Raw genomic sequence first — 19,990 nt, 5'->3', positions numbered from 1 at the left:
TGGAGAAATCTTTTGGAGAAATCTTTTAAAATGGACACATGGCAGTGGCTACCTTTCTGTATATTATTGCATATCTCTTTAATATCAACTCAATGTAGAATATGCCCTATGTCACTAAGGGGGACTCACACAGAGTGCTTGGAGCATATGTGGGAGGCACTTCTCTTATTAGAGCAGATGTTTCACCTGACACATGATCATGCGTGATTGCATTAGAACTTTCACAGCACTAAACAAAATGCTTTTCTCTTTCCCAATTCTCTGAATTTTCTGTAACTTACTTTGCCAGTAGTATATTAATGAATTAGATTAGATAGAGTAATTAGATAGATTAAATAGAATCACCAAGTATAATCAGACCTAGAATAGAAGGATTTATTGACTTTCTGTATTTGAAAACCACTGTTAATATCTTAATATTAACCCCTGACATTTTGGCACTCTATAGATCAGGCCATCTGTTTAAAATCAGACAAGGTGGTGGGATTAAAAAAATAATGTTTATTTGGGCAGCCCTGGTGGCTCAGCGGTTTAGCGCCACCTTCAGCCTGGGGTGTGATCCTGGAGTCCTGGGATTGAGTCCCACATCCGGCTCCCTGCCTGCTTTTCCCTCTGCTGTTCTCTCTCTCTCTCTTTTTCTCTGTCTCTCTCTGTCTCTCATGAATAAATAAATAAAATCTTTAAAAAAATAAAAATAAATTAATTAAAAAATAATGCTTTTTATGGATGTCTGACACAGTGTTAGCATTCTAGATGATATCTGTAATTAATCTTTCAGTTCTCACATTAAAATATATTAAAGTTTGATCTACTCAAACACACATTTTTGAGCTTTTAAAAAGAAATTTGTAACTACAATGTTTATTCAATATGTAGCAATTATTAAAAACTTAATGTTTTGTAAAATTTATCAAAAGTAACTAAACTACATTAGATGATATAAGTTATATAATTCCAGTTAGCCATATTGTATTTTTATTTGGGACTTTCAAGTTTTTGTAGTGCTTTATCATACATTATTTTGCTCATTCTTCTCAGTGATCCTATAAAATTGGCTTAAGCAGTTTACTCTCTCTGATATACAGAGGAAACTAGATTAAAACAGTTAAGTTTTAAGTGGCTTGTCCAAAACCACTTGACTAGCAAATGGAATCTAAACCAGAAGTTGGCACATTCACCATAATCTATTTAAATATTTTCCCATTCTGTTATTTGGACTCTTAATTCATTTCTTTCTCCACACTGTGTTCAATAATCTTTGTAAAATCTTTACCAGATCCTATCACTCACTTGATTAAACCTTCATAACAATTTACTCTTTTACTCAGGATGCAATTGTACATCCTTAATATGACCTTTATGCTCCCCTATGGGCTATGCTTTCCTCTTCCTATCTGTATCATAGGCCATTCCCATCCCCTGTTCACCAGGCTCCAGGCACACTGGGTTGCTCTTCCTTCTTCCTCTGTGACTCAAGACCTTCCTGTATGCTAATCACTCCACTTAGATTTCTGGTCCCTTCTTATCACCTGGTGACTCCCAGTCATCATAGAGGTCTCATTTTAAATGTTAATTCCTCAGAGAAGCCTTCCCTTAACAAGACAAAACTAGTTCATCTTGCTATTATCTTTCAGCAAACCCTAATCATCAGTTTATACTGATATATTTATCTGTGTGATAATTCATTTAGTACCTGCCCTCTTCACTGTGTATAAGTTGGCTACTGTCAGGAACCATGTCTATTTGACTCCTTGCTGGTCTCTTGATCTGGTCCAGTATCTGGCACATAGCAGCTGCTCAGTAAACATTTGTGGTCTGAGTAGAATGAATAAATCCATATGGGTATGTACATAGCTCTTTTTCTAAGCTCTATTTTATATTTATCAGAATATATAGATTTTGCTCCATTTCCTGGGAATATGCAGATAAAAGAGGCTTTAAAAAAAAATTATTCATGAGAGACAGAGAGAAAGAGGCAGAGACACAGGCAGAGGGAGAAGCAGGCTCCATGCAGGGAGCTGGACCTGGGACTCCATCCCAGGTCTCCAGGATCACACCCTGGGCTGAAGGTGGTGATAAAACTGCTGAGCCACCCAGGCTGCCCCAAAGTGGCTTTTTGATACTTGAAACAATTTAAGCGAGTCTTAGAAAATTATTAGGAGAGAAGTTTAAGAAAATGAAATGGATTATCCAGGGAAATTGTGGAGTTTCTTTCCCTAGAGGTTTAATCAGAGAATAGTAATTAAGTTTGAGGAAGTTTAAGGTATATGCTAAGGCTCTGAGATACAGACCAGATCATTTGGTAGAAAAACAACTTGGACGTAATATCTTTCTTTTTTTATTTGTGTGTTTGATTCTTTGTCAAAGGCCCAACTCTTTGCTTGTGGCCAAATAGGGGGAGGACTTGGGAGCTTTATTCTCAATTCAGATGTCTTTTTTCTCCACTGTGATGTACAGTCAGCTCCACTATAATGCAACCTCTGTATTCCTAGAAATCATTGCACAAGGCTTGTGGGAAACATGGAAGTAGAGGCACAAGACTCAACAACTTGGTCAGTGACACATTAAAAATAACAACAACCTAGGAACCTAATAAAAATGACAGCTAACTTTTACTTGTGTTAAATGGTTAAGAAATACATAAATAGTGCAATAAACATAGGATTTCACCTTGAAAAAGGCAGGCAGCTGACTTGTGGAAGGGGTCACTGGAAGGGCTATGACTTGCGAGTTACTGTCAAGTGGCAGAAAGAAGGCTGCCTGAAACCAGAGGGCAAATATGCCACCAGATGTGGGTGGGGTGGCTCTTAACAGGCATAGTAACTGAGCACTGGCCAATCTGTCTTGAATGTGTGTGATTTGTGTATTTCTACACTAGGTTCCACAGGTTGCAGTTTTCCTTGTTCACTTCATGTTTCTCATGAATGAAATCAGGCATAAACTAGTAGAGATTTGGGTCATGCTCAAATTGGTCCCAACCAGAACCATTGCCTTAAAACGAATTTATACTTTTAAAATAAGTGTTAGGAGGCGGTCTATATAGTGAGGTAGGATGATCCTAAACTCACTTCCTCTAACAGACACACTAAATCTACAACTACATAAGAAAAACTTCTCTCTGAATACTCACTGAATATCTATTTGACATCAGATGAAAAAAGGACTACATTCAGGAGGGTTGTTGAGGCTGAGATCTGATCTCACCATAAACCCAGCAACTCACAGTCTGGAGGGAACTCAAAAATCCAGAGTTTGTCCTTGAGGAGTGAAGGGTTTGTAGCTTACATCAGGGACTCTAACTATTAAGACCAATACTTGACAGATGCACCCCCAAAACAATCTGCTTTGAAGACTCCCAGGGCTTATATCTATGAACCCCAAAGGGCTGTAGTGAAATGGGAAACAGCTCTTAAAAGGCTCAAGCACAGACTCACTCACCCCAGGGCTCAGCTCAGAAGTAGCAGCTTGTAAAGTATTCAGAGTATATGTCAAGAAGATTCATTTGCTAATCTTAAAGCATCTATTGGAGGGGCAGGTGCCTTTTGACATTCTCTCCAGGGATCGGGGCCCTGGCAGATGCCATCTTCATGTCCTCCCTGTACCAGGTTCCAGTGGCCTTAACACCCAAAGGGTAGCTTTACATCTTACAGTGCCTTTGTTTGTTGACATTTGATACCCCAGTTTTTGTGGCTGCCACCAGGGGACCCATTGAGCACATACCTCCGGGGGCAAAAGTGGCTTGTAATCCTGAATACCATGGGAAACAATTGGAAAAATAGTTCTTGATAGATTGCCATTCCCAGGGCAGTATACAGATAGCCCGCTGAAAACACGGCCTTACTTTGTGAGAAGGTGTATTTGTATGTCCAGGAGCTTCGGTCGAAGGGGCAGTTTCCTGGTCTGCCACACTCCTAGAGGCCTATTGAAGTGATCTCAGGGCTCAAGTTCCAAGTCTGGATGATGTGCCCAATGAGGTGATGCTTAGGGTTAGAAGAGAATAAAACTGGGATCAGGACGCTGGGAAATGTTAACTTGTGAGGACAACACAGGAACATGAACTAGGAAATGAGGATGAGAAGGGTCAAAAATAATTCATGATCTTGCATCAAAAAGAATAAAATACTTAGGGATAAATTTAACCAAGGAGGTAGAAGACCTGTATATCAAAAACTTCCAGACATTAATGACAGAAATTGAAGAAGACACAAATAAATGGAAATATATTCCATGCTTATGTATTGGAAGAATTAATACTGTTAAAATGTCCATACTATCCAAAGCAATATACAGATTCAGTGCAGTCCCTAGCAAAATTCCATTGACATTTTCATAGGAATAAAAAAAAAAATCCTAAAATTTGTATGGAATGATAAAAGATCTCCACTAGCCAAAGCAATCTTGAGACAGAAGAATGAAGATGGAGGCATTATGCTCCCTGATTTCAAACTCTGTTACAAAACTATCATAATAAAAATATTTTATTGGCATAAAAAACAAATACAAAAATCAGTGGAACAGAATAAAGTCCAGAAATAAACCAGTGATTATATAGTCAACTTATGATGAAGGAGGCAAGAATACACAATACATAAAGGAGAGTCTCTTCAATAAATGGTGTTGGGAACATTGTACAGCCACATGCAAAGGAATGAAGCTAGACCATTCTCTTACAACATGAACAAAATAATTAACTAAAAATGGATTAAAAACTTTAATGTAAGACCTGACATCCTAAAATCCCTGTAAGGAAAACTGGGCAGTAAGATACTTGACATTGGTCTTGGTGATTTTTTGGATCTGACTCTAAAAACAAAAGTAAACAAGTGAGATCAAACAGAAATCAGCTTCTGCATATCAAAGGAAATCATCAACAAAATTAAAAGGCCACCTATTGAATATGAGAATGTATTTACAAATCACCTATCCAATTAGGGGTTAATATTAAAAATTTATACAGATCTACAATATGATAGCCAAAAACAAACAACCAATCAATCTGATTTAAAAATTGGCAGAGGATCTGAATAGACATTTTTCCAAAGGAGATTTTCAGGTTGCCAACTGATGCATGAAAAATGTTCAATATGAACAATCATCATGGAAATGGAAATCAAAACCACAAAGAGTTTATTGTCTCAGACCTGTTAGAATGGCTGCTATAAATAACAACAACATGAAGAAATAACATATTGAGAGAAGAGAACACTTGTGCACATTTGGTGGGGATGTGAATTGGTGCAACCATTATGGAAAACTGTATGGAAGTTCCTAGAAAAAAGAAAAGTAGAAGTATCATATGATCCAGCAATCTAACTTACGGGTATTTATCTGAAATAAATGAAAATATTAATTCAAAAAATATGTGCGTGGGGGAGCTGAGAAGATGGCAGAGCAGTAGGGGTCCTCAACTCACCTGGCCCCACCAACTTACTTAGATTACTCTCAAACCATCCTGAAAAACTACGAATTTGACCTGAGATTTAAAGAGAGAACAGCTGGAATGCTACAGAGAAAAGGGTTTTTGCTTCTAACAAGAATCATCTGGGGTGAAATTTATTTAGGTCATGGTTGATATTCTTGACTCAGCCCGCTCATACAGCCACTCTGCACTGAGCAAAATGACTAGAAAGAAGAATTCACCACAAAACAAAGAATCAGAAACAGTACTCTCTGCCACAGGGTTACAGACTTTGGATTACAATTCGATGTCAGAAAGCCAATTCAGAAGCACAATTATAAAGCTACTGGTGGCTCTAGAAAAAAGCATAAAGGAATCAAGAGACTTCATGACTGCAGAATTTAGATCTAATCAGGCCAAAATTAAAAATCTGTATTAAATTAGATACAATCAAAATAAATAAATAAATAAATAAAATAAAATAAAATAAAATAAAAAAATAAATAAATTAGATACAATCCAAACAGGAGGTCCTAAGGACAGGAGCGAGAGTTAATGAGGTAGAGGAATGGGTGAGTGACATAGAAGACAAGTTGATGGCAAGGAAGGAAGCTGAGGAAAAGAGAGAAAAATAATTAAAAGACCATGAGAAAGGGAACTAAATGATAGCCTCAGAATGAAAAATCTGCATATTATTGGGGTTCCAGAGAGCACCGAGAGAGACAAAGGGCCAGAAAGCATATTTGAACAAATCATAGCTAAGATCTTCCCTAATTTGGGGAGGGAAACAGGCATTCAGATCCAAGAGATCCCTAACTTATATGGGGAGAAATATTAGATTAACATCAGACCTTCCACAGAGACTTGGCAGGCCAAAAAAGGCTGGCAGGATATATTCAGGGTATTAAATGAGAAAAACATGCAGCCAAGAATACTTTATCCAGCAAGGCTCTCATACAGGATAGAAGGAGAGATAAAGAGCTTCCAAGATAGGCAGAAACTGAAAGAATATGTGATGACCAAACCAGCTCTGCAAGAAATATTAAGGGGGACCCTGTAAAAGAAAGAGGAAGCCCAAAGAAATAATCCACAAAAACAGAGACTGAATAAGTATTACGGTGACAGTAAATTCATATCTTTCAATAGTAACTCTGAACATGAATGGGCTAAATGAGCCCATCAAAAGATGCAGGGTTTCAGACTGGATAAAAAAGCAAGACCCATCTATTGGTCGTCTACAAGAGACTCATGTTAGACCTAAGGATACCTACAGCCTGAAAATGAAAGGTTGGAGAACCATTTACCATTCATATGGTCCTCAAAAGAAAACTGGGGTAACAATCCACGTATCAGATAAATTAAAGTTTATCCCAAAGACTCTAGTAAGAGATGAAGACGGACACTATATGATACTTAAAGGATCTGTCCAACAAGAGGACCTAACAATCATGAATATTTATGCCCCTAATGTGGGAACTACCAAATATATTAATCAATTAATAACCAAAGTTAAGACATACTTAGATAATACACTAACACTGGGAGAATTCAACACAGCGCTTTCTGAAAATGACAGATCTTCTAAGCATAACATCTCCAAAGAAACAAGAGCTTTAAACGATACACTGGACCAGGATTTCACAGATATATACAGAACTTTCCATACAAATGCAAATGAATACACAGGCGCACATGAAACTTTTTCCAGATTAGACCACATACTGGGTCTCAAATCAGGCCTCAACCAATACCAAAAGATTGGGATGGTCTCCTGCATATTTTCAGACCATAATGCTTTGAAACTTGAACTCAATCACAAGAAGAAATTTGGAAGAAACTCAAACATGTGGAAGTTAAAGAGCATCCTGTTAAAGGATGAATGGGTCAACCAGGAAATTAGAGAAGAATTAAAAAGATTCATGGACACTAATGAAAATGAAGATACAACCATTCAAAATCTTTGGGATACAGCAAAAACAGTTCTAAGAGGGAAATACATCGCAATACAAGCATCCCTCAAAAAAATTGGAAAAAAACCCTCAAATACACAAGCTAACCTCACACCTAAAGGAGCTCGAGAAAGAACAGCAAATAAAACCTACACCATGCAGAAGAAGAGAGTTAATAAAGATTCGAGCAGAACTCAATGAAATAGACACCAGAAGAACTGTAGAACAGGTCAACAAAACCAGGAGTTGGTTCTATGAAAGAATTAATAAGATAGATAAACCATTAGCCAGCCTTATTAAAAACAAAAAGACTCTAATTAATAAAATCATGAATGAAAAAGGAGAGATCACAACTAATAGCAAGGAAATACAAACTATTTTAAAAACATATTATGAGCAGCTATATGCCAATAAATTAGGCAATCTAGGAGAAATGGACACATTCCTGGAAAGCCACAAACTACCAAAACTGGAAAGGAAGAAACAGAAAACCTGAACAGGCCAATAACCAGGGAGGAAATTGAAGCAGTCATTAAAAACCTCCCAAGACACAAGAGTCCAGGGCCAGATGGCTTCCCAGGGGAATTCTATCAAACGTTTAAAAAAGAATCAATACCTATTCTACTAAAGCTGTTTTGAAAGATAGAAAAGGACAGAATACTTCCAAGCTCGTTTTATGAGACCAGCATCACCTTAATTCCAAAACCAGACAAAGACCCCACCAAAAGGAGAATTATAGACCAATATCCCTGATGAACATGGATGCAACAATTCTCAACAAGATACTAACCAATAGGATCCAACAGTACATTAAGAAGATTATTCACCATGACCAAGTGGGATTTATCCCTGGGATGCAAGGCTGGTTCAGCACTCGTAAAACAATCAACGTGATAGATCATGTCAACAAGGGAAAAAACAAGAACCATATGATCCTCTCAATAGATGCAGAGAAAGCATTTAACAAAATACAACATCCATTCCTGATCAAAACTCTTCAGAGTACTGGGATAGAGGGAACATTCCTCAGCATCTTAAAAGCCATCTATGAAAATCCCACAGCAAATATCATTCTCAATGGGGAAACACTAGGAGCCTTTCCCCTAAGATCAGGAACACGACAGGGATGTCCACTCTCACCACTGCTATTCAACTTAGTCCTAGGATTCCTAGCCTCAGCAATCAGGCAACAGAAAGAAATAAAAGGCATTCAAATTGCCAAAGAAGAAGTCAAACCCCCCCTCTTTGCAGATGATATGATACTGTACGTAAAAACCCTAAAAGACTCCACCCCAAGATTTCTAGAATTCATACAGCAATTCGACGTGTGGCAGGATACAAATTCAATGCCTAGAAATCAGTGGCATTTCTCTACATGGAGACTGAAGAAAGAGAAATTAAGGAATCAATCCCATTTACAATTGCACTCAAAAGCACAAGATACCTAGGAATAAACCTAACCAATGAGGTAAAGGATCTATACCCTAAAAACTACAGAACCCTTCTGAAAGAAATTGAGGAGACACAAAGAGATGGAAAAATATTCCATGCTCATGGATTGAAAGAATTAATATTGTGAAAATGTCAATGCTCCCCAGGGCAATTTACACAGTTAATCCAATCTCTATCAAAATACCATGGACTTTCTTCATAGAGTTTGAACAAATAATCTTAAGATTTGTGTGGCATCAGAAAAGACCCTGAATAACCAGGGGGATATTGAAAAAGAAAACCAGAGCCGGGGACATCAGAATGCTGGATTTCAAGCTGTACTACAAAGCTGTGATTGTCAAGATAGTATGATACTGGCACAAAAACAGACACATAGATCAATGGAACAGAATAGAGAATCCAGAAATGGGCCATCAACTCTATGGTTAATTAATATTTGACAAAGCAGAAAAGACTATCCCCTGGAAAAAGGACAGTCTTTTCAACAAATGGTGTTGGGAAAATTGGACAGCCAGCCACATGCAGAAGAATGAAACTGGATCATTCTCTTACACCTTCCACAAAGATAAACTCAAAAAGGGTGAAAGATCTAAATGTGTGACAAAATTCCATCAAAATCCTAGAGAACACAGGTAGCACCCTTTTTTGAACTTGGCCGCAGCAACTTCTTGCAAGATACATCTATGAAGGCAAGGGAAACAAAAGCAAAAATGGACTATTCGGACTTTATCAATATAAAATGCTTCTGCACAGCAAAGGAAAATGTCAGCAAACTAAAAGACAACCTACAGAATGGGAGAAGATATTTGCAAATGACCTATCAGAGAAAGGGCTTGTATTCAAAATATTTAAAAAGCGTATTAAACTCCATAGCAAAGAAACAAACCATCCAATCATGAAATGGGCAAAAGACACGAACAGAAATTTCACCAGAGAAGACATAGACATGGCCAACAAGCACATGAGAAAGTGCTCCGCATCCCTGCCATCAGGGAAATACAAATCAAAACCACAATGAGATACCACCTCAGACCAGTGAGAATAGGGAAAATTAACAAGCAGGAAACAACAAATGTTGTAGAGGATGTGGAGAAAGAGGAACTGTTTGCACTGTTGGTGGGAATGTGAACTGGTGCAGCCACTCTGGAAAACTATGTGGAGGTTCCTCAAAGAGTCAAAAATAGATCTGCCCTACAACCCAGCAATTGCACTGCTGGGGATTTACCCCAAAGATACAGATGCAGTGAAACAGCAGGACACCTGCATCCCCAATGTTTCTAGCAGCAATGCCCACAATAGCCAAAGTGTGGAAGGAGCCTTGGTGTCCATCGACAGATGAAAGGATAAAGAAGATGTGGTCTATGTATACAATGGAATATTCCTCAGCCATTAGAAATGACAAATACCCACCATTTGCTTCGATGTGGATAAAACTGGAGTGTATTATGCTGAGTGAAGTAAGTCAATCAGAGAAGGATAATCATATGATTTCACTCATATGGGGAATATAAGAAATAGTGAAAGGGATTATAGGGGAAAGGAGAGAAAATGAGTGGGAGATATCAGAGAGGGTGACAAACATGAGAGACTCCTAACTCTGGGAAACAAACAAGGGGTAGTGGAAGGGTTGGTGGGTAGAGATATGGGATTACTGGTTGATGGGCACTGAGGGGGACACTTGACGGGATGAGCACTGGGTGTTATATGTTGGCAAATCGAACTCAATCAATACTAAATCAATAAATGAATGGATGAATGAATGAATAAATGAATGAATTAAAAAAATATGTGAGCACTCCTGTTTATTGTGGCATTACTTACAATAGCCAAGATATAGAAACAATCTACATTTCCAGGATGGATGGAAGAAGGTGTGGCATGTATACACACACACACACACCCAGGAGAACTGACTAGCCTAACAAGAAAAAAAAAGAGGTAGGGTTTGGGGGTGGGACTTGGGGTTAGAAAAACTTGGTTCTGCTCCTAGAGCTGTCATTTCTAACAGTGGAACCCTGAGCAAGCATCGTCCCTGTCTTTATACTATTTCATTTATCTTTAAATGAGGTTGGTAACAATCGACTTTGCCAAGCTATCCTGAGGGCTAGATGAAGTAATGAAGGTGGAAACATTCTCTAAATTGTGAATTGGTCTCTAACTCTAGATTTTTCTCATAGAACTTATTTCAGAGGTAGAGACATCAATTGTGGAAGAACACAGGGTTGAAAGTTCACCCACACTGAGTCAGCTTTTGTTGAGAAAACTGCATACACTTGCCTTTTGAATGAAAGTAAAGCCCATGACTCTAAAAGGAAGGGGTGCTGTAGTGTGGTGAAGTGTCCTATAAAGACGTGCCTCACATCATGTGGACTCAGCCCAGGAGCCAGTGTTTGTATTCCTGTTGAAGCAGTTTGGGTACACTGGTAGGAGAAGCCAATGAGAAGAAGGGGAAGAGGTGAACTCACTTAAAGACACTGGGAGAAATACAACTGTGGTCCCCAATGAGTTTAGAAAAACACTCATAATTTTTTAAAGAGGGCTTCTTAAAGCCAGCCCAGCCAGGGATTCAATGGAAAGAGAGATGTCATAGAAATTTGACCTCATCAGATCTGCAACCTAGATTTCACATTGTTTTTTACTTACTACTCCTTAGTACTGAGCAGCATCTTATAAATAACACTCAACTGTTCTGCATTTCTCAATCCCTTTCACTCTCCATGCTATAAAAGGTAGAGAGCAAACCTGTGGGATAAAATAAAAATTACTTGGGGGACAAATCAGTTTATATTGAGGATACAGCTATTACCAATAAAATAATAAAAAAAAAATCTGGCCAATCCATTGATACCTTCTTTTGTTACTTTTATACATGTTTTATAATCTGAGTAAAAGAAAATTATTTCCCTTTTGTTTGGAAAGTAAACATGGCTTATTGTCAAGCTTTGATGGTTTAATTGAAATACACACAATTTAAACGGAATATATTTTAGTAAACAACTTTTGCCTCATTACTCTTTGAATTCCCTAGAACTTTCTCTGATTGTGAGGGTATCATTTTATTTGTATTTGGAAAGCATTAAAAAATTGAACAGAAAAGTTTATTCATATGGAAAATATGCTCCTTTATTAGATTTTGAGGATTCTTCAGTATGACAGTGAGCAAATCTATGTGACATTCTTCACTTGTGAAAGAAAAAGGGATGCAAAATGTCACCTTTTTCATAGGATGTGCTTTTTAACTATTTAACATGTACCATTTGTTTTACTTGTTTTGGGAATCAAAGCACAGTCTTCCAAATTCTATAATAAAGGTGACTTATGATGTTCCTTCTAGTCCAATGAGTTTATATAGAGAGGAGTGTTGATTATGTGTAATAACAGAAATTTTATTTTTATCTTCTTATTGTGGTAAAATATATGTAATAAACTATAAATAATGAAACAGATAATTTAAAATAAAATTAATAATAATATAAAATATATGTAATAAAATTTTTGCCACTCTATTTCTACAAAAATTTGATTTAGTATGTTTCTCCCTACAAAACCATGTTTTTCTTCTTTTCCAAAGCTGCTGGACATTACAGAATAAAGATTTGATTTTGATTTTACTTTTTCTGAATCTGATAGAAGTAACTGATTTTATGGGGGTTAAAAATAAACTACTAAAGAGTTTGGCTTGACTTAGCTAAAGGCTAGCTCCAGAATCAATAAGCAAATATATTTCCAGTATGATAAATAACAAAATATATATATAATGTTAGTCATAGTCCTAATCTCAAACAGATGTTTATGTAGGTGGAAAAACACAATAAATGCACATGAAAATAATAATAGACGAAAGTAAGTAAGAGCATGCAGGGTGGCAAAGTGCCTAGCAGCTGTGGAAATCAAGGAAGGGAGAGAACAATGAAGTGATATGGGGAAGTTCTAGAGAGGTTGCTCAAAGCCAAGCCTGGCAGTGTCCCTAGTTTTTTTTTTTTTTTTTTTTAAGATTTTATTTACTTATTCATGAGAGACAGAGACATAAGCAGAGGGAGAAGCAGGCTCCCTGCAGGGAGCCCGATGTGGGACTTGATCCCAGGACCCCAGGATCATGACCTGATCCAAGGGCAGGTGCTCAACCACTGAGCCACCCAGGTGTCCTGTCCCTAGGCTTTAAATAGACTTCAAAGAGCTTGTTAAGTAGGAGGAAGAGCATGGTCACAGGTGTACAGGCAGGAGAATATATATATATATATATATATATATATATATATATATACACACACACACACACACACACACACATATGTGTGTGTGTGTAAATATATATATTAGAAGATCTTGGTTTATTTCCAAATTATGGTTTATTGTTTCCTTCCTGAACCTCAGGAGAACTTTCCCCCATGAGTTAGAGGTGGAGAAAATCCACCTTTCCTATCACTTCTGGTGAATACACCCTATGCAGTAGATAGCATTTTATTCTGTATAATGCATGGTTCAGAGGCATCATGCAGCCTGCAGCCTTTGCTTCCCTTCGTTCCCTGTAAGAATGTGAGCCATTCTTAGTCAGGCACTGAGTTGTTCTTTGGTTTTTATTGCAGAATATCTATTCTGCATGCAAAGTGCTCACATTAGTAGCAACCATAACCATAATAGCATGACATGCTTAAAAAGAAAAGCAGTAGAGCAACAAAACTAAAACAAAACCAAAAAGACATTGGCATGAATGAGTTAATATCAGGGGGATTTGAGTTTGCATGCTCTTGACTGGTTCTGGAAGTGAGTTTTTGTGGAACCATCTATTCTGGGTCATCCAGTCCTTCTTTGAAACACTGATTCCCGTTTATGAATGAGCTAGTTTTCTGGGATAATAAAGAAAGTTGGTGGTTTAGCCTATTTATATCTGTAAAAACCTAACTGGACAAATAAAAACAAATTATTTAACCTTATTCTTGTCAGCTCCACAGCCTAATTAAGCTGAAATTATGGGTCTTTGTACACAAATCACTTTTGTTCCTTTAAAAATATATACTAGAGATTGAAGAGATGAAATAATTCTGAACCAGGGACTAATGATCTTACTCATCATTTCTCAAATTGTAATACATTTGATAGTATTATTGGGTCATAGATCTTCATATCTGCACAAGAAGCCACCTGGTTTAGTGAAAATTATTCGAGTACTAGAGACACATCAGCCAGGATTGAAAACTGTTACCTTTTGGTTTTTATGACAAATTACTCAGATGCCTCTGATCCTTCGTTTTCTTGTCTATAATAGGAGGTTAGTAATAGGACCTACTTCATGGGGTTGTAATGAGGATGAAGTTAATTTATATATAAAGTCCAAGTTAGCACTTAGTAACTGACAGCTATTACTAATTATTTTTTCTTAGAGTAATTAAGAAACACCTCCTTAAAAGTCATCCTTTTTGTGCCTTTTATAGCATGAGAAGCTGATGCATGAATTGGAAGAGGAGAGACACTTACGTCTTCAGAGTGAGAAGCGGTTGCAGGAGGTGACACTGGAGTCTGAGCGCAACAGAATTCAGATGCGTGGCCTCCAGCAACAGTTCTCCAGGTATGTTCTGAACTGAACCTCTTGTTCCGGGAGGGGTATCTCTTCCTGCACCAAGAGCCCATGTGGTTGAATTTCCTTTGTGAATGCTTTTGTTGAATTGAGGAGCTAATTTACCAACACCTTAGACCTTGTCCTCTGTCCATGCCATCATACGGCATTTGGGCCAATTTGTTGAAACTTGCTATTTGCACCTCACATAGTATAGTCTTGGTGCAAATAGATCCTTTATTGGATCCGGTTGTCTTTTTTCCCTTGATGGCTTTCCAAGGGATTTTCCAGTAAGATGTGGTAGCTGTGTGACCTATAGGAATATCCTGTGAAATGCCAGCCAGGAGGATGAAATTTTTCCGGTCATCATAATTCTATTTTAAGGAAGATAGAGAATGTGAATCCAATCATTCAGTAAGCTCTTACTCATACTTAAAGGAAACATTTACCAATAGTTTAAAAAAATCAAAATCAATTCATTTCTTTCCTTTAAAAAGACCTAACTTGAATTTGAAAGGAACATTCTGAAAAGTAGCTTTTAGGTTTAATTCCCACACAGTCAGAATATTTCAGCTTCCAGTTACGGTTACTATGGGGCTAGGTGAAGGTTTAATCTGTTATTTAAAATCTATTCAGTTCCATGGAAAAAACACAAACCTGCGCTCTTCCAGTCCTGGGACCAGATACGGGAACTCTGTGAAGGACAGTTTACTTTCATTTCTGTATTTCACTTCGCCATTTGCAAAATCAGGAAATTCATTTTTTTTTTTTTCCTTCATGAGATCCCAGGCTGAATCAAGTTTGAGAAGTTGCCCTAAAATTTTCCTGATCAATCTATGTAGGTCTTGTCTTTAGTTTACCATTAGGATTTGGATATGATCAGTGATGGCTTCCTCATTATGAAGCTTTTCTAATGATAGCTTAAGTTTTGGATGTGTCACAGGGAGAAACCGAAGTTGAGCCTCCAGTGATTTATCTCATTGTGACTGATACCATAATGCTGTGACTTTGGTTTAGAAGCTTCTTGGAGATACAGGTTGGAAAGGATGGATGACCCCTCTGCATTCAGAGTCATAATTTAATGCCCTTTTCCGCTCTCTGAGCCCATGATAATACACAGGTGCTAAAGAAGTGTACCAATCAATACTTAAACAAATGCATGTCCCACCCCTCTCAGGCTATTACTTATACAAACTTGTGTTTAATTTTTCATTTGTTTGATGGCAACTCTCACTTTTTGTCTCCCAACTGGAAATAATAGATATCCCCCCTCCAACTTTTGAAGCAGCTCTAAAATAAGCACTGCTTTGTAATGTTTGCCATTTTAATGATACAGGAAAGGAGGAGGTAGACGGCCCTACCTCGCACTATCTAATTGAGATGTCTCTGTATTCAAGCTATTGATTTACAGGGCGTGAGACACATGGCACAGTAAATTATTTTTATATGATGCCAGGTCATCTGCTATAAATCAGATGATACCCATATGGGTCTGAGTTGCACAACAGCCAGGGCTACATCCTAGCCTGAAAGAGAAGATAATTATATGTAGAACAAATAGTGGTTGGTTTTTACATACTGCATTTCCTCCTGCTGTAATCAGTTTCTCTATGTAAATCTTCATTGGAACTAAGGAGTTCGAGTCCAGTTATAGCCAGACAACTAATGTAAATCAGCAAAGGAGTAAGGAAAAGCATATATCACAGATAATTACACAAAGGGAAAGAAGGAAATAAACCGTAAGAGACTCTTAATGATACAGAACAAACTGAGGGTTAAGGGAAGGAGGTGGGGGGGGGTAGGCTAGATGGCTGATGGGGATTAAGGAGAGCACTTTTTTGTGATGAGCACTGGGTGTTGTATGTAAGTGATGAATCACTGAATTCTACTCCAGAGGCGAATATTACACTGTATGTTAACTAAGTAAAATTTAAAGAAAAAAGAAAACAAATGAGCAAAGGGGAAAAAAAGGACAAACCAAGAAACAGACCCGTAACTATAGAGAACAAACTGATGGTTACCAGAGGGAAGGTGGGTGAGGGGGTGGGTGAAATAGATGATGGGGATTAAGAAGTACACTTGTGATGAGCACAGGGTCATGTATGGAAGTGTGGAATCACTGTATTGTCCACCTGAAACTCATATTGCACTATATGGTAACTAATTGGAATTTAAATAAAAACTTTTTTAAAAAGATAATTACCCAATAATTTAAGTAGGCCCACTACACCATGTTTGATGGCCTTTTACATTTTAAACTTTGGTTTGTACGATGCTTCTGGTAATGTTTATTTAAACAATCCTGTTACTATAATTTAAGTCTTTGTAAAATTCTCCATATTATAGGACATGTATATAGCATATTACCCTTGGACATGGTCCACATCTAATTGCTCACATAAATAATTTCCATAATCCAAATAATTGTGTTGAATTTAAAACCTTTATATTCATAATTTTTTTCCTTTTCTACGAGTCGAGTTCATTTTGTATATGACTCTGAGATGTAAACTTCCTTTGAGTATTGCTTATAGGATGAGTTTAATTTTGAAAATTAGTGCCAGAATCCCATCTTTTCAAAGGATGTGAAGTTGCTTACAATAAAAAGTAACTTCACAATAGGACTAATAACATAAAAATAGGAAATAAGAGCCCCCAAAAGGGTGGTATGACAAGTAATAGTACTTACATGGCTTGCCATGTTTTCTGAGAGTGAGCATTTGATTTAGCTCTAAGATTTCTGGCAGACTAGATCATATGTAATTGTTATTTCCTAGACAAAGGCTACTACTCCTCAGGGAGAGAAACATTGTCTCTGGTAACAGACCCATGTTAGAACACATCCATCGGCCCCTTCAGAGATAGCATTGGAGGATATAACAGACAATTGTCCAAAATGGTGCAGATTAGGAAAAATTCATAGAAGTATTGCTACTTCTGCAATGTCACTCGTGTCTACAAAGTTAAGGGATTTCTGAATGTCACAGTACATGAAATAAGAATGGTGGTTTCATGTCTAAATGATAATGAGTAAATAGAACTCTAGTACTCATGGTTGTCAAGTCAGGCACCCTACAGCAAGTTCACGGGAATCTCTGGATAGACACGTGCTGCATCTTTCTGATACTTGTTTTATTAACCTGGAGTGAAGAGGCATGAGATGCTGAGGCAGAGCTGCCCAGAAGTATTTGCCCAGTATAGTTGATGGTGTTTTTGCCACAGGGGCATCTAACTGGTAGTGAAGGAGATTCTGGAGTCTGAGATTCAGGGTTGAGGTGAGGCATTGGAGGGGAAAGTAGATAACGAAGTTAGAAGCAAGGACAATTAGATGTACATGCAAAGTAGAGTTCAGGTGTCAGAATCAATGCTGCATGGCTTAGTCCAAAGCTTGATTTTATGCAGTTACAGTGAGGTGATACGCCTGGTGGCTTAAAGGCACCAGCCAAACCTGAACATTGTGATTATCTGTGGTAATGAGTAATGGGATCACTTAGGTGATAAAAATCTATAAAAACGTTTGAAAGAGTAGTTCTCTTTTATGTCACTACCAAACCTTCATTTATAATCCCCTCTTCCCTCTTGACCTCTGATTAGGGTGTAATGATCAGCAGCGGTCCAAAATTTGGGCAATAAAAGAAAAAAGAGAGATAAAGATGTGACCAGAGATTACATAATCAGCTCTAAGCTCATAAATCAGAAATTACCTGCACTGAGAGTAATTCAGGCAGCCATAACAAGCTTGAATCAGACCATTTACAACCTTTCATATAAATATATAGAGAAGAAAAGATACTTCCAAATGAAATCTTCCCCATACATGAAGGAACATTTCAATAGGCTAGTACTGAGTGGCAGGTAATGGTATCATTAGGGCTTCTTTGTCTTGATATTTGGTGATACAAATTGAAGATGCTTTCCAGATGTCATAGTGATTGTTTAACCTGTCATCTGAGTGGTATACGTAGCTGGGCATATTTTATGTGGGATTAACTTTGTGTTGCACGCTTCTGTAATTCTGTAACTGTTCATTTGAACTGTGCATGTCAGCCAGCCAAGGTTAATGATGTGAGTGTGGCTCACATCATACCTGCCCGTCTATGTAAAGATTAGTGTTGGAACCCCCAGTGTCATTACCTTGAGTGAATGAGGTGTTTGTGCATCAGTTAGATTCACCTAGACAAGCACATCAGGAACATGATTTCCAACCGGGGGAGCTCTGTTGACGTAGAATAACAATGATTAGGAAGGACCAGATTGTGAAGAAATAAGCAATACAGACTACTGATTTAATGCAAACCACGCAGGATTTGCACCTGTATTTGAGTTGATTCCTTTTGAAACAATCCAGTCAATGTGTAGGTTATTGCTGAAAGCTGCTGCTCTTATTTTTTTTTTTAATTTATTTATGATAGTCACACACAGAGAGAGAGAAGCAGAGACATAGGCAGAGGGAGAAGCAGGCTCCATGCACCGGGAGCCCGACGTGGGACTCGATCCCGGGTCTCCAGGATCACGCCCCGGGCCAAAGGCAGGCGCTAAACCGCTGCGCCACCCAGGGATCCCTCTGCTGCTCTTATTAATCAAACATTTTATTGTGTGTACTGGAAGATAGAATACAGTATGTGTCCTCAAAACATGGAGACTCTAGAAAGAGAAGACTAATGTACATATATGAAAAAAAACTATATTTATAGCTTAGCTGTAAGTAAAGCGACATTTTGTTCAAATTCAGGACAGACTTCATATTTTTAATGGTATGTTGTCATGCAAAGGCATGAATTAAGCCAGATGAAATTAGCACAAATTAGCTATATGCTACTAGCAATACACGTTTATCAGATGACAGCTTTGTGCTACAGTATGTTTGAAGCTTTAAATTAGAATCAACCTAAAAAAAAAAAAAAAAAATTAGAATCAACCTGCATCAGGATGTGTGGGTGGCTCCATGGTTGAGCATCTGCCTTTGGCTCATGGTATGATCCTGGGGTCCCAGGATCGAGTTTTGCATCAAGCTCCCCGTGGGGAGCCTGCTTCTCGCTCTGCCCCTCTCTGTGTGTCTTTCATGAATAAATAAATAAAATCTAATAAAAAAGAATAAAAGTAAATCAGAATCAACCTGGTAGTCTCACCACCAGGAAGATGTATTTTATAAACGATACTGATAGTGAACCATATCACACCCAAAGCATCATCAGGAATCAATTAGTGTTTCTCTGCAGCCTTGAAATGTTCCCTGTTTGTGTGTTTGTACACATGTGCATGCACATATGTTTGTGTGTGTATTTATACCATGCGGTGTTAATTTAAGTAGAGGGAACGATTAAGCTTTGTCACCCATAATAGACAAGAATAGTTAAAAATCACCCAAATGAAGACTAGGCTTTTCCCCCTCTACCTCCAGAATTTCTCTGCACCCATTTTGACCTTCTCTCCCTACACAGTTATCTGCTGCCTCGGAGCTATTTCTTTGCTTACTGTAACGGGGATTTCTCCTATCTCAGTTGATTGCTAAGCTTAAGTGCATTCGGCTGCATTCTGAACTTCAAGGAGACGTAAATGGAGATGGTTTTACTGCTTAACTCGTTCACTGGTTGCTGTTCACATTATCAGCTCTCAGAGACTTTATGGAAGCCTAGA

The 19,990-nt window shown here is 37.8% G+C and overlaps 1 protein-coding gene across 12 annotated transcripts in view; it reads left to right on the top strand.

Moving 5' to 3' along the window:
• Window positions 1-19,990, top strand: part of NCKAP5 (NCK associated protein 5) — a 966,791-nt gene that overhangs the window by 511,984 nt on the left and 434,817 nt on the right. For all 12 annotated transcript variants that reach the window (XM_072788976.1, XM_072788975.1, XM_072788977.1 and 9 more), the window contains one exon: window positions 14,232-14,365. In XM_072788976.1, coding sequence (XP_072645077.1) covers window positions 14,232-14,365 — 134 coding nt within the window. The remainder of the gene's footprint in view (window positions 1-14,231; window positions 14,366-19,990) is intronic.

This window comes from Canis lupus, chromosome 20, assembly GCF_048164855.1.
Source record: "Canis lupus baileyi chromosome 20, mCanLup2.hap1, whole genome shotgun sequence".
Taxonomy (NCBI): domain Eukaryota; kingdom Metazoa; phylum Chordata; class Mammalia; order Carnivora; family Canidae; genus Canis; species Canis lupus.
Note: the sequence above shows the minus strand (reverse complement) of the source record. Positions and strands in the feature narration are given on the sequence as shown.